Source organism: Nicotiana tabacum, chromosome 1, assembly GCF_000715075.1.
Source record: "Nicotiana tabacum cultivar K326 chromosome 1, ASM71507v2, whole genome shotgun sequence".
NCBI lineage: Eukaryota > Viridiplantae > Streptophyta > Magnoliopsida > Solanales > Solanaceae > Nicotiana > Nicotiana tabacum.
Genome location: NC_134080.1, coordinates 55,350,056 through 55,365,868, shown reverse-complemented (window position 1 = coordinate 55,365,868; position 15,813 = coordinate 55,350,056). Strand labels below are relative to the sequence as shown.

Here is a 15,813-nt window from a genome sequence, read left to right as displayed (position 1 = left end):
CATAACTTCCATGAAATTGAAATTTAAACTATCGAAGAATTGTCTATCAAACTATTATGTAGGTAGAATTAGAGAAAATATTTGATCAAACGCTAAAGAATTAGAGAAAGTTTTAGAATAATTATTGAAAAAATAAATTACTTTGTAATATTTTTTCTACCTACACTTATCTATACAAAATTGACATCTTAAACTCTACGTCAACCAAATAAAATAAATCTGAAACCGTACTTTTAATGTGCAATCGAAATTTGAAAAGGAGATCTCAATGGAGGTAAGACTATTATGCTTATCCATTGGGAATCTATATCTATATATATATTAAAGCAAGAAAATTTGCATTGTGGTTAAGTCAAATGACAAGCTATTATAAAGTCACTTGGCAATCTTAAAGAGTTTGTGGGAGATTGTCAAATAAGGAAATATCACTTAAGAACTATATATAAAATTCCATTTATTGAAATTAAATTGAAATAAGAATTATTTTTTTTAAAAACTAAAGTTGAATCACTGTACTAATATTTTCTAACTGAAGTTTTTTGTTTAGAAAGTAAAGAATTTTGATATCAATTCTACCTGAGAAGACTATATCCTACCATAATCTAATGTGTAGTTTTAATTTTATTTTAAAAATTCAATACTTTTTAATGAGTTGAAGAATATATTTTAAGGTTTTAAACTAAAGTTCAAAATAAAGATATATTTAATAATTTATTTATTTCATAATGGATAATCCAAAATATCTGTTTTAGACTAAGTTTTCTGAATTTTAAACAAATATACAATAGAAATAAATTTTTTAAAGGCTAAAAGCTTCAACAAAAATAATAATTACTAGAAGTTTAATAATAAAAATACCATAATATTTTGGTGAAATACTATATAGTTTGATCATATGCACTTTTATTTTTGTCTATTATTGAATAAAACACTAAATAAAATATCATACTTACTAGGGAAAACAATTTAGAAAGAGGGGGATAAAGATAGGGTGAGAGAATTTATACTTTGAATTAGCTTAAATGATAAAATAAAGCAAATAAATAATTAATACTAAAAATATTATTGATAAATTCAAATATTATATAGTGAAAGATTAAAAATAAATAAAAATATTATTTTAAGAGAAAGAAAAATCATATTCATTATAGTATATTATATATAAAGTAGGTGACAAGCTAATAAAAAGTTAAGTAATATTGTAACCATATTAAGTAATGGGTAACACAGTAACAATAGACAAAGAACAAAAAAAATAGAGATTTTTTTTTTTGTAAATAAATAATATAATTGTAGATATATAGAAGGATTAGACATTTAAAATTGATATAAGAAATTTTTTTTTAATTATTACGAGAAAAAATAAATTATGTGGATAATATCACGCAACTGAAAATATAATTTATAAACCTAAAATTTAAAATATTTACAATGAAATAACGCCAAGCAACAAATTAACAATATAAAGATGTAATTAAAATTGTCATGTAGTTAAGTTATAAAACAAAATTAAAGTCAAAACTCTATACGAAAACAAAAGGAAAAAAACTAATTGCTTATTGTATATAATACTAAATAATAATTACTAAAAGTGTAGATTTATGAAAAATAATAAAAGAGCTTCTTTGTTTAAACTTTGGCACATTTTCAAAAGAATTAGAAAAATAATACGATAATGTTTATATTATAGATATAACACGAAATGTGAAAAATAACTAAAATATTATATGATAGAAAATAATGTATATAGAGGAGAATAAAAATAATGTGAAGGAGTCTACACTTTAAATTTTTTTAATAAAATAATTAAATAGAAAAAATAATATTATTGATAAATTTAAACAAAACGATTGGAGCTACGGAACAAAAGAACAAAGTTAAATTAAATTTTATGGTAATACAAAACTATATTCATTGTATTATACTAAAAGTAGAGCAATGAGTAAGGACATTAAGTAACTCCATAAGCTAATAAAAACTCTCATGAAAATATAGCAAGTGTGCATTATGGTTAAGCCAAGTGGCAAGCTAATATAAAACCACTTGATAAATTATGACAATATTTGTTATAGTATTTAATTTAAATTGAAAGACATGATATTTATTTAAATTTAAATAGAAAGATAGTAAATAAGATTCTTTTGAATATGAATGGAAAAAAGTTAAATTTGAATTGATTGATTAATTAATTAGGAAAGCTAATCAACACATAAATGTTCCAATTCAAATAGGAGGCTTAACGAGTGAGGCGAGTTGTTCTAAATAATGAGAAAGAGTTTTTTGAAATTTGAGTTCACAACAAAAATAACAGAAAAAATAAAAACATGTTGGTTACTAGAAATAAGACTAAAAAATTTAGGTTCGAACCCACAATCGTAATTACCGAGTTGTTGGATCAAAACTTAACTTTCATAACTACCTTAGGGATAATGTTTAAATATGAATCGACTCAAACATTGGCTAAACAAATGTCAATTGTGTTGTCTTACGGTAAAATTAATTATCCAATATTTTATAATTTATATTATACCTCAATTGTTTGGAAGCAATACATACTTTTTTATTTTTTTATTTTTTTATTAGTGCTAGCAGTTGCTATGCCAAAATATATAAAAAGGAGGATAGATTCTTCTCAATGGCACTATATTTTTAAGAGGCCGAAGGTTCACTCGAATATTATATATATTAGCGCGTTGTTGATATTTATGTTCTCTCAAATTGTGTGTGTGTGTGTCAATTAGAATGAAATAGATTTGGATAGGGTAAACACATAGATGAATATAATTGCACTATTTGGGATTGCTATTTACACAAAATAAAGTGAATCATAACATCATAAGATAAGATTCATTTAATTAAGAATTACATATAAGAACTCATCTTTTTTTAGTACATGTGCATCGTGGAAGAAAAATATTTAAAGTAGGTTAATATTTATTTAATTATAATATATTAATCTTAACTATATCCCAAAGGTATCATTTAAATTGTTAAAAATAATGTAACTTTAATTGTGTGGTTGAAGTTGAGGTAACTAGCAAAATTATTGAGCAAAATTACGATCCAAGTTGGTAATTCCCAAAAGTTGGAATATATTGGTTGTTAATAAATTATCATATATGTATATATTAATTTGTCACCGTGTAATTTTAGGTTGGTAGAAGTTGACGCTGATGTGAGAATTTATTATGTTGAGATAATAATATAATATATTTTTATAATTTAAATTAAGATATTACTAAATGTATTTTTATTTGTTAGTACTCGATATAGTATGACTTCACTCAGTTTTAATATAGATGATATAGTTTGACTTAACACAAAATTTAAGAACGAAAAAGAAAACTTTTGAAACTTATTATCCTAATAGTTTTGTGGGACCATGATATTTGTATGAGTGTAAGAACTTCTCATTATATGTAAAATTGGTAAAATAAAAAATGTAAAGATAAATTATTTCCAAATACAGAAATGTGTCATTCTTTTGGAACAGACTAATAAGAAAAATATTTTATGTAAATTGAAAGGGAAGGAGTATTTATTTTTGAATCATATTGTATTTTTATTTGTTTGTATCACCGGCTATATATGAGATTATAATATTTACGCTTATCACAATAGTTATTCATATGATTTGTTCTTTTAATTTAAAGAATTTAACAGGATCATAATATTATCCGCACATCGTGCGAGTAGTAATACTAGTTAGGATCTTCCAAATAGGAGGATTATTATGTAAATTATTATTCAAGCAATAATATCATCTTATTTTTGGGCAAGTAAACAAATTTAAAAAAACAATAAAATCTGATCTTCAAAAAATAGGGCCCCACCAAATTAAAAAAATCAGAGAGAGAAAAGTGAGAAAAAGTTCAATGAAATGGTGTGAAGAGGTTTCAACGGTGATATAAAAAATTGCAAAGTTGCAACCACAGAACGTGTATTTGACCATAAAGAGATTAGCTAATATGTGTTGTTGAATTAAAAAGCATTAATTAAAAGAACATAGACACCTAAAAGAAGCTTCCAGAAGGTGAACTTCCTCCCTTGTGAATCTTGTGTTACTTGTTGGAACCTTCGTGAGGTTTCATACATTGAATATTGAATTATTGGTCATAATCCAACATTTTTTTTATAATTGTGTGTTCGCGTCATTTCACGCACATTTCGACTAATTTTACGGAATATCTGCTATTCATATATCTGAACGGCTGGAAAAAAATCACTTAGTCTTTTTATTTTCGCTAGAGTTTAAACCTTAAACCTAATGTTCTCAACCGACTTTATTAAGTAAATCCAACATATTATCCTCATGCCACCACCAAAACACATCATTTTGTTTGCGATTGAGGTCATATATCTGTATGCTTAAGAGCAATTATTAGTCAAAGAAAGCTGTGTCACCAGAGACGAGAGGTTGTGTCAACACTAGGGGCACCAAACCCAAAAACCAAACGAAATCGATTAAAAAACCCGATTAGGTTTGGTTTGACTTAATTTGGTATTGAGTAAAAAAACTCGAACCAAACCGACATATAAATATATAAATTTTATTTATATTTTTAAAACTTTATAGTGAATTTTCTTTAGAAAGTGTAGAAATATTTGGAATCCTCTCATGTATTAACCTTGAAAGTATAAATAAATTATTGTTAGACGACTAAGAAAATAACTATCTGTGTTACTAAAAATATTCTCCTATTAGAATATTTTAATAGATCATATGTTTGTCAATTTTTTCCATATTGACTAAACATATATTCACTTATCGAAGTTTTATCTATAATTTTAACAAAGTAAGATAGAAATAATATACATGTAACAAAAAGACCCGAAACCCGAAAAATCCGACAAAACCGAACCAATCCAAATCGATATAGTCGGTTTGGTTCGGTTTTGATAAAAACCGAACCAACCCGGTCCATGTACACCCCTAGTCAACACCAATAACAACTTGTTCTGTCATAAATTGATTAGTTTAGGCTGATTGTCAATTTATCGTAATCCTTCTCTGTTATTAGCTTATCACAATTCTCTTCCTTTATTTGAACTTAAGACTGACAATGTATGCAAAGTTCACGGAGACGGACTTACGTAAGGATGTCTCAACTCTTCTTTTTTCTTTTTTTTTCGCTTTCATTCTTTTTCTTTTTTCTTGCATTTCACATAAATGGTCTTTTTCCAAAGACAATTAGCAAGTAAATTTCCTGCTTGGCACTTCCATGGAATACGACATATCTGGTATAAATTGTTTTTTCTTTTTTCTTGTTAACAATATCACTTGTGTTTTAAGGTCACATTTTTTATATGGAGATCATTTGTTTGTGCTTGGTCAAAGATAAACACGAAAAAATGTAACTGCAAGTGGAAAATAAAGTATAAAAATACTTTTTGATGTTTGACTATTGAGGGGTCGTTTGGTAGGATGTATAAGAATCATTACTAAATATGTGTATTAGTAATGATGAGATTAGTTACACTAAAATTATTTCTTATCGAGTGTTTGGTTTGGTGTATTACAGGTTTTGAAAGGACAGTTTTATCTTTATAGATGCTTATCCATGTATTAAAAATAATGGTACTTTTAATGCAAGTTCACAACGTGATGCATTTACAGAAAGAGGGGAATGGAGATAGAACAATATACACTTTGTATCTATTACTATACAGGTGAGGTTGACATAATACATGATAACATATACAGAGAAGTAAATGAAGAAGAATGGCTAGCAGTTAGTACTTATGAATTAAGGAGCAGCAGGTTCACCACAGAATGCATCTGGTTCAAATGATCTTGCAGACTCATCATTGTATACTCCTGGTACTGATCTACCACCAGCTTCTTCTGATGGTATATAAACATCCTTTTGGCGGTTCTCGACATTGACGAAAACGAGGACACACACAAGCAATGATGTGGCAAGAACCACCAATGTGTTCTTTAATCTACTCAGAACAGGCCTCACCTGCAAGCAGAGTCACTTCACAATTCCATCGGTAGCACTCGGAAAGACTACCATCCCAGGGAAACAAATTTTACACTGAAAACCTTTTCCTATATTTCCTGGCTGTCAGCTTACAAGCATCTTTCGTTCGAAGGTTCAGAGTCAATTATATCAGGGACTTATGAGCAATCGAGTCTTTTGTATTGAATTGTGATGAATCAAATAGGGTAAAAAGTTCTATCATTTGTGCTTGACAATGCATGGAACAAAATCTGCTGATTCAATTACTAAGATCTGCCGTCCTTACCTATGTTGCTCTGACTCTCCGAAAATGTCGTCGGGCGCGCATTGGATCCTCCAAAAATAGCATATTTTGGAGGATCCGACACGGGTGTAACAATATTTTGGACAGTCAGCGCAACGTAGGTCCTTACTAGACTATGCCAGAAGAAGATGTCATGATCCAAGTCCAATAGAAAAATCAATGCTAGCTGTTCCTACATAACTAATGCATCATATTTCAAGCAATAAACTTGGTCAGTAAATAAAATCACTAGACCATTTTAGTCAGACTTACAATACCGTTTATTTAGAAAAGAAATATACTACAGCATTGTCGGACATTGAGATAGTTTATCCAAGTTAGCAACTTTATTACTTACAGAGAAAGAACCCAAAAGGCGATCTCGTGCCAAAACTTCAGGAGTCTTCACCCATATCTGCAATGAAAAATCTCCTTCAAGTACCCACGGATATGGAAATCTTCTCATCAGAAAATAACTTGGACTAGCCTAGTAATACTAGAAAATTACATGCATGAATTAAGCATTTAGCCTAAGCTATACTCCTTCACCCATATCAGCAAGGAAAAATCTCCTTCAAGTACCAAAGGATGTGGAGATCTTCTCATCCAAAAATAGCTTAATACTAGCAAATTATATGATGATATAAGCATTTAGCCTAAGGTATATTCTTCCATTCAACACAATGTAACTGTTTCTAACTCCATGTGAAGCTTGGCGACATATATACAACAGATGATTCCATTAACCGTAGAATAAATGACTCATCGGGGAACAAACAAGATAAATCATTGGAATATCAGCAAAGCAAACCAACTTTGGTCACAAACAAGACTTGCAGTTGTAGCCAGTAGGCAGTTGCTTCTAGGTTAAACATATGTTTTAGGGCAACACTCAAGACCAAGAACTGGATAGCTGGACGGTGCAGCTGAACATAATCCAAGCAAGACCAGACCTTACCACTCCCACAACAGAATTGGACCTAAACTATGTTTGGTAAGGGTAAAATGAGGCAGAGATGAATAGAAAAGGGAGCTGGGACATTTTATATGCTTGGTTAAAAGGTAAGAGGTAAGAAGTGAAATTAAAATTAAATCATAGGGGTCAAGAGAAGGAAATGGTTTTGGTTCACGTAAGTCCTACCATAGCACAAAGTGAAGGATCAATATTTCCCCGGAATACAAAAAATCAACTAATCAGAATCCACACTCATACTTTGAACCAATAGCGTAGCAATACCAACTCATGTGGCAATACCAGCTCAAGCTAATGTCCAGGAGAAATTCCACCAGTGCATTATCAGTGGAGGCCATGCCTCTGGTTCGTTTTTATATAATTTTGCTAAGGTGGCCTATTTGATTAGTCGTAGCCCAAAACTTAATGACCTTCATATCAGCATAAAGAGCACAATAGTGTTTGACCAAAAAGTGTTAAATCTTTTCGTGAACTAATTAAATAGGAAGATTTGAGGTAAATCCTAACCAAAGATAATTCATCCTAGATTTGAGGTAGCAGATAAGAATGAACAAGCATATCTGAACATGAAATTTAACCATAGCAATAATTGAATCCCCTAATGTAAGAAAAGGGTGGTGATTTGACATAATGAAATTAATGATGCATACTGAGGATCTGAGCTTCCTTTCCCTTTTCCCCTTCGCGAGAAGACAGAGCTGAAGATCCTTCTTCCTCTCTGGAAAAGTCTACATGTGTGTGTCAGTTTTTCTCTGCCCCATCTTTTCCTTCGTTCTCTCACCTAGTATATATACTAAGTATCAGAGGCGGATTCAGAATTTTAAATTTATGGGTTCCTACAATGATTTCAAGTTAATATACATAACAATTGGATCAACGAAGTGGGTTCCAAGTTAAATATTCTTATACTTTTAATGAAGTTTTTAGTATAAATACAAAGTTTACACAAAAGTTACTGGGTTCACGGGAACCCATCAACCTTGCATTAGATCCGCCTCTGCTAAGTATTCTCATTTACACAACGGTCATTAGCCAGAGTGCCTAAGTCATTTAACTGGATTACAGATTGATCCTCTGAAATTTCGTGACATCCAATTCACCGTACAAGCCTTCTGAGTACACGACCTCGGCCGTGGCCGAGGTGCTATGTCGCTATAGCGTTGTACGAATACGACTTCGGCCTAAGTGACTTGTCGTCCCTCTTTACGCGGATTCTTGTTTGGTCAGATTTTGACCCATACAGTTAGTCCCTCCGTCTGTCAGGATCACCTTGGGCGAGCTCGGTAGACGGACCTTGCCAATTCGAGAGTTTGAGAAATCTGAGCGTTTTGGTTGATAGGGGAATACCCCATGGCGAGATAACGGTGTGACGTTTCGAAAGCTGCACCAAACCGTTGCGTCAGTTCGAAATGTCATTAATTTGTCATGCGTCATTATGGCGCATGTTCTCTGTGCGTTGCATCGTTTCCCGTGCCCTTTCCGTTTTCAAAATGGTGGCGCTTGGTTTTCCCGCTCAGGGTATTTATATCCCTATAAATGGGGGAATTTCTTACATTTGAATGCTGTGTTTCCCAATCGCTCAAGAGATTTTTGCAATTTTTCTTCTTCTCTCTCAGTTTCTCACATTTCCCTATGTTAAGAGTTCTTGTTGTCGTTACCTTTTTCCTTTATCGTTCCCAATTTTCGCAATCAGAGAAGAGATAGCTAGTGATCCTCTGACCCAGAAAGAGTTGCTGGTGCCCTTGCGCCCGAAATTGATATGCCTCCACATGAAGAGGGTGTAGTTAAGGCGGAAGACGAGAAGTTTCTAACTGTGGATGAGGTAGTTCCTCGCCCAGGGAAGGCAAGGAATGACTTCAAGAGCCCTGCCGAGGATGAGTTTGAACCAGTCATTTCTACAATGGATGCCGCAGCGCTCACGGCGTTCAAAACCAAATGGAGGATCCCTGATCACATTGAACTAGTTCCGGCGGGTCGTGACATAGTGCATATACACCGCCCGGGCTACTGCGCATTTTACGCATATCCATTTGTCATCGGATACACGCTTCCCCTTCCTTCCTTGGTGTTGGACTTCCGCCGCTTCTACGAGGTGTGTCCGGCTCAGCTCTCCCTGTACGTATACAAACTCTTCCTTATGCTTATCAAGTACGCGGAGCTGGCCGATCAGGGAATTTCTCTACAACACATGTTTCACCTCTTCGCCCCCCATTTTTATATGGGCACAATGATTCACCTTCGTCACCGAGGAACCAAAGGTTTGGTGGTGAAGATGGATGACAAGGCCAATCGCCGCTTTTGGGAAAACTTCTTCTATGTCCGAATAGAGCCCGTGGTATCGAACTCCGCGGGGTTTCCTAAAGCGTGGAATTTCGCCCGTAGGTCTTCCTTTCCTTTTATTATATATATTTTTTTGAAAATGGTTGTTCGTCGTCTCCCTTTAGTAATCTTGTCGAGTGTTTTCTTTTTGTTTTCGCAGCCAAGAGAGTACCTTCTTCGCAAGTTGCTAATATTCGCGAGTGGGTGAGCTCGATTCTGCCCCACAAGATGGGGATTCACGAATGGGCGCCTTTCCACAAGAGGTTTGGGCGCAAACCTTCTACTGGTGAGTCGGCTTGTTTCAGCCTTAGTTGCTTTGTTCTTTGCTCCATCTTTTTCTTCACCTTATATCTTCGTTTGGTCGAATTTCTCTCATTGGCAGGTCGGAGAGGAGCGAGAAGGACGAGGGCTCCCGTCCTTGCTTTCCATCAGCCGGCTTCTTCTGCCCGATTTGTGCCAAGGGTAGCTGTGGATGAGGGTGTCCAAAGTCTAGCTATTCCGCGGACCCCGTCTGCATCCGAACCTGTTCGTACGGAGGCTGCTCTTCGGCCGGACACTCCGGTTCCCACAGTCCGTTCGGCGGACGAACCTTCTCATGGTGGTGGCAAAGAGATCTCGTCAAAGAGGCAGAGATTAATGTCGGAGAGGGCGTCTTCTATTGAAATGCCCTCAAAGGGCGACCCTGTTTCGGTGGTGTCTGAAGCCGGCGGTGATGCCGGCCTGAGTGTGGAGGCGATGCCCATTTCGGGCATGGAGGAGGCTGCCATGGCGGGGAGACAGAGTTCGGGGGCTGCCGCGATTGTTCCGAGCGGTCCATCAACGTCTCGGAAGGCCCGCACCCCCTCTTCGACTAAGGAGAGGTTGAAGGGCATAGTGGTAGACGATTATGAATCTGATTCTGATATCGATCCTGAGGACATGAGGATGTTCGAGGAAGGTTTTACCAGGGTCGATGTGAGGGCGGAGGGCCCTTCTCGTGTGCTCGAAATTCCGTCAGATTTTAACTTGTTGGAAGACACTGTGGACTTGGTGCCCCAATTTGACCTTCTGTGCTCCACCGCTGAAAGCAGATCTCTTTGGGAGATCAGTGATTCCGGTTTGTCACGCGGTGTGGCCGGGATGGCCTTGAGGGTGAGTTTCCTTTTGCTATTTTCTTTGTTTTGTGCCATTTGCTTTCGCTGATTCTTCCTTTTTTCCTTCTCAGACTTGCATGCTGGAGATCGAGAGTGCTCGTCGGGCTGAGACGCTATCGCAACAAGTGCTGTGAGATGCACGTGCAGCTTAGGCCGGGCAATAATACTCAGTCCCTCAAGGAGGAGTTGGAGATGAAGGACGAGGATCTGGTGCGGTCTATCTGCAGATGTAGCGAGCTCGAGAGGCTGCTTAGGGCCAAAGACGAGGAACTCGAGGTGGGCAAAGGGGTTGCGGCAGAATGTGAGGATCTTCAGGCGAAGGTGTTATCTTTGCGAGCCCAGCTTGAGCAGAATGCCACTAGAGTTGCCAATCTAAGTGCAGAGTGGACGGAGAAGGCGGCCGAGCTCGAAAGGGCCGAGGGAGCCCGAGTGGCGGCTTTGGTGAGGGTAGCGGCGCTAGAAGACACTATCCGCGTCCTCAGGTCTGAGCGGGAAGCCGAGAGGGCGACGACCACGCTGAGGGAGGCAAGGCTCGAGGAGCGGATCGGTGAGCTCGAGCGGGATGCTTCAAACTTGGGAGATCAAGTTATGGCTCTCGAGGCCGAGAAGGCGCAAGCTGTTGGCTTAGACCCCCCTCAAGAATCTGATTTTGTTGTTGTCCCTTACCATTTGTACGAGATATGGGTCCGTGCTGAGGCCCAACGAGATATATATAAGGATTTGTGGGCAGCGGGGAGTGTTCCTAAGGCCGTTTTTTAAGATGCTCAGGTTAAGGCACGCGAGGCTCGTCTTGCCTGCGGTTATGACCCTGCGACACCGGAGGCCGGTGGGGGTGCTGAGATTGAAGATGAGCTCTCTTCTGATAATGATAATGCTGACGAGGACGGTGGTAGAGATGAGGCCGAGTGAAGTTTCGGTAGCTTTTTGTACTTAGCTTTTTTTTTTCTTTCGTTTGTTGTTGCTTGTTTTTCTTTTTTATGGGGGGCCGCTTTTGGTCTTTTGTAAGACGCTATCGTGTATGTATATCTTGTGAATAAGACAGTTGGTTTGCCTTTGATTGCATATCTCAGACTTTCTTTCTCATTCATCATTTTTTTTTTGAAAAAGATCTTTAGATTTTTCCGTGATGAGTCACTGATTTTTAGTTGGGAATTCGAATAAGGTCGAATTTAGCTTGCTTGTGGGATGATATAGTGCGGAACGTTTTCCTGATGTGTTGTTTTGGTGGCGTTTGTTCCTTGTTCGCGTACCTGGGAGAATGCTCATGTTCCTATCCCAATCCAAAAAAGAAAAATAACTAGTCAAACCCAAACGAAATCGTCTGTTACCTTGACCTGATTGGTTGGCGAGGGGAAAGGGGCGCTGTAGAACGACTCGTTTTGCCCCGCACTCTAATGACGGCTTCAGAGTTGATAGCCTCGTGCTTAGCTTCGCTGTTAGTCGAGTCTGGGCTTCTTATGGGCTGACAACTTACTTTGCCCGTTGGGATCTCGAGCTCGAGTCCCAGTTTGATCCCGTCCCAGGTGTACAAAAATAAAGGAAACATAAGTTATACTTCGTACATACGGGAACAAAAATAAGGGAGACATAAGTTATACTCCGTACATACGGGTAAGACAAGCTTGTTATTTCAAAGAATCATACAATAGGTTATCGTCCCTTCCTAAGAGGGGCAATGTGCATGAAGTATAGATCGGAATCTAACGTTAATATAGCAAATAGGATTGCGGACGTGCTCAGTGCGTAGTGGCCATAATCCCACTTTGACAACTCATACTCACGACGTGCCAAACCCATCGCTACAGTAAGACGTGGATTTTGTACAGATATCAGACATAATTTTGATTTCAAGCAAAGATCTGACCTTGGTTGGTTCGGTTATTTCAAAAGCTTGCCTACGAATTTCTCAAGTTGGTGTTCGCAATGAGAGGGCGAGGCTACGACAACCGGGAAGTGGAACTCTGGCTAACTTTAGATCTAGAGGAAACTAAAACTTTGGCTAGAAAGTCCCCACAGACGACACTAAATTGTTCGACCAAAAAGTGTTAAATCTTTTCGTGAACTAATTAAATAGGAAGATTTGAGGTAAATCCTAGCCAAAGATAATTCATCCTAGATTTGAGGTAGCAGATAAGAATGAACAAGCATAGCTGAACATGAAATTTAACCATAGCAATAATTGAATCCCATAATGTAAGAAAAGGGTGGTGATTTTCATAACACTGAATGATAATGAAGAACACAGATAAAAAAAGGTTACCGTTCTTTAATAAGATTGATCCCCATACATTTGACATAATGAAATTAATGATGCATACTGAAGATCTAAGCTTCCTTTCCCTTTTCCCCTTTGCGAGAAGAGAGAGTTGAAGATCCTTCTTCCTCTCCGGAAAAGTCTACATGTGTGTCCGTTTTTCTCTGCCCCACCTTTTCCTTCGTTCTCTCACCTAGTATATATACTGAGTATTCTCATTTGCACAACGGTCATTAGCCAGAGTGCCTAAGTCATTAAACTGGATTACAAATTGACCCTCTGAAATGCCATGACATCCAATTCACCGTACAAGCCTTCTGAGTACACGACCTCGGCCGTGGCCGAGGTGCTTGTTGCTATAGCGTTGTACGAATACGACTTCAGCCTAAGTGACTTGCCGTCCCTCTTTACGCAGATTCTTGTTTGGTCAGATTTCGACCCATACAAATAGCACCATCATTGCTACAACATATGGAACTGTATTCATATTACTTCCTCAACAACGTTATTGTTCACCATAGAATTATCTGCTCTTTACATCAAAATCCAACTTCCAAATAAAACTCTTCCATAATGAGAAAGTAAAAAAGATTAGCCGATGCTATAATGAAGCTGCAGGTTTCTTGAACAGGATTTACTCAGGCTCCGCTACTTTCTTCTATTCCTAATTATGAATATGAGAGGTACTAATCAATATCTTTTTTTTATAATTGTATTGTCCTGACCAACTTGTGCGCACCTCGACTAATTCCATGGGATATTTGCCACCTCCCACTAGGAACACATACTACATAACTCTTACCTAGTGTTTTTGTCTCCGCTAGGATTCGAACCTTGGACCTCAAGCTCTCAACCCACTTCATTTCTATTTACTAATCAATATCTTAGTAAATAAAAATCAATAGACAACAATTTTTCCAGTAAATCATTATATTTTACCATCATCAACTACTACTACTACTACTACTAAAACATACCAACCCCACAGTAGTTGGGATCAAATATATGAATCTTCTACATCCCTTTTGCTCCATTAGGCACATCCTATTCCAACTAGTACTACTAATCCTAATAAAAATCAGAACTTTTCACAAAATTAGTACAACTAATCCTAATAAAATCAGAACTTCTCACAAAAGAAAAAAGTGGAATATTCTCTGCAGCTAAAAAGTGCGGGCAAAAAGCCAAGTAGCATTGCATTAAAGAGTTAATTCATAAAGTACCAATGCTATTAGCTAAAGGTACTAAGTTTCCAAATAAATAACAACTTCAATTGCATACATTCAAGAAAACTTAAGCATTAGTACCTGCCCATCATACCATCCTGTCTCTTCATCTATCACCAAGCAAATCCAAAGAAGAAAACAATTAGTTGACATTACTATCGAAAATATAATACTAATAAAAACTCAATCAAACAAAATAGTAAGAAAATTACATTCAACAGTGGCACTGAGCAATCTGTTACCAACATAAGCCCAACCAAGATACATCCTCACAACAGCCAAAGTGACTACAATAACCCCACCAGAAACAGCACCCAAGAAAGGTTTAAGGGGCTCGGGTTCGGGCCCAACCGACCCGAATAAGTTAACGGGTAGGCCCACAAAGAGGGCAAACGCAAGCCCAGTAGCAAAAAGACGGGAACAATACTCAACCAAGTCACCTGAAGCCCATGAAAACGGGAAAGAATCAGAAAGGGCCTTGAACTCGTTAACGGGCTGCTGCTCAAGTGGGACCGGGCACTCAGTTTCTGGTAACGGGTTGTTATTTCTGAAAGATGACAAGGGTATTCTTGGAATAAATCTTTGGTTATGAAAATGGTGGACTTTAAGATGATGATGGGTTGATGAAAAAGCAAAAGAGAGAGATGGGTTTTGTGAGAATGGTTTTAGGGAGCGAAGAACCAGTGTTGTTGTGGCCATTTGTTAAGTCCACTTACTATTTTTCTTTTTCGATTTGATTTTGAAATAGTTAGTAGTTATAATAATAAGGTTTATGTTTGTACATTTCTTTTCTCTTTTTGTTTTTTTGCTTGTGATGTTGGACGTGGGTTGGTTCATCTTGGAAAAGTCTACGGTGATATTGAATGGAAAAAATATCAAGAGTTGAGTGAACTTGGAGAACTGTAAATACCATTCTGCCCAAGTTAGATCTCTAATTTTGACACGCATTTTTCTTTTTAAAAAAAAAGTTAAATTGCATTTATTCTTACGCCAAACCACATTAATCTAATATTATTAAGTAATTAAATTGGTGTGAGAAGGAGTAATTAATTATGGTAGTGTATATAAGTAAAAAGATATGTTATGCATTTATTAAACTAGATTTAGTGTACGTGTATTGTACGTGCATTCTGCATTTATCAATGACATAAATTCCAAAATATCCCCACTTGTGAATTTCAAAATATTCCACTGAAATCTTCTAATTTTTTAATTTATTTTTTTCCTATCTTTTTCTTTCCACCACCTTTCTGCCATCAAAATCAATCTCAAGACTTGACAGTTTATTGTTTTTAACACCTTTATTTTCGTCTAATACTTTGGATCAATACATTTAGACTATTGGTCATAAAATCAAGAAAGTATTATAATATTCACAAACTCAATAGAAAGAGAAAAAAAATCAAGCTTAGAAAGATAGAAAATATAGTGCCAAAGTTGATGTCAGAAGAAAATAGGAAAAGTTGAATCGTCAGAAATAGGGACCTAGTCATAACTTTTGGATTTCTATTTTTAGCCAATATGTATTGTTGTATTCTATTCAAGTTTTAATAATTTAACTTTACAAATCCTAATCCTGGCCAAAGAAAAACTTAAAGAATCCTAAACATAAATGCACAGCAATTTTTTATTTTTTCCCAAATTAAAATTTAACGGTGA

General features: G+C 36.1%; 1 protein-coding gene across 2 annotated transcripts; it reads right to left on the bottom strand.

Annotated features, from left to right (window-relative positions):
• Window positions 1-5,632: 5,632 nt before the first annotated feature.
• Window positions 5,633-14,916, bottom strand: LOC107802749 (uncharacterized protein ycf36-like). Of its 2 annotated transcripts, none has more exons than XM_016626309.2 (4): window positions 14,367-14,909; window positions 14,236-14,264; window positions 6,608-6,664; window positions 5,633-5,966 (listed from the first exon to the last, which is right to left on the bottom strand). In XM_016626309.2, exons 1-4 carry the CDS (start codon window positions 14,851-14,853, stop codon window positions 5,748-5,750), a joined length of 792 nt encoding a protein of 263 aa, XP_016481795.1. In that variant the 5' UTR covers window positions 14,854-14,909; the 3' UTR covers window positions 5,633-5,747. The 2 variants fall into 2 exon arrangements, with proteins under 2 accessions (XP_016481795.1, XP_075092759.1); XM_075236658.1 differs by lacking the exon at window positions 5,633-5,966 and adding an exon at window positions 7,873-8,003 and having other exon boundaries at window positions 6,623-6,664; window positions 14,367-14,916.
• Between the last annotated feature and the right edge of the window lie 897 nt (window positions 14,917-15,813).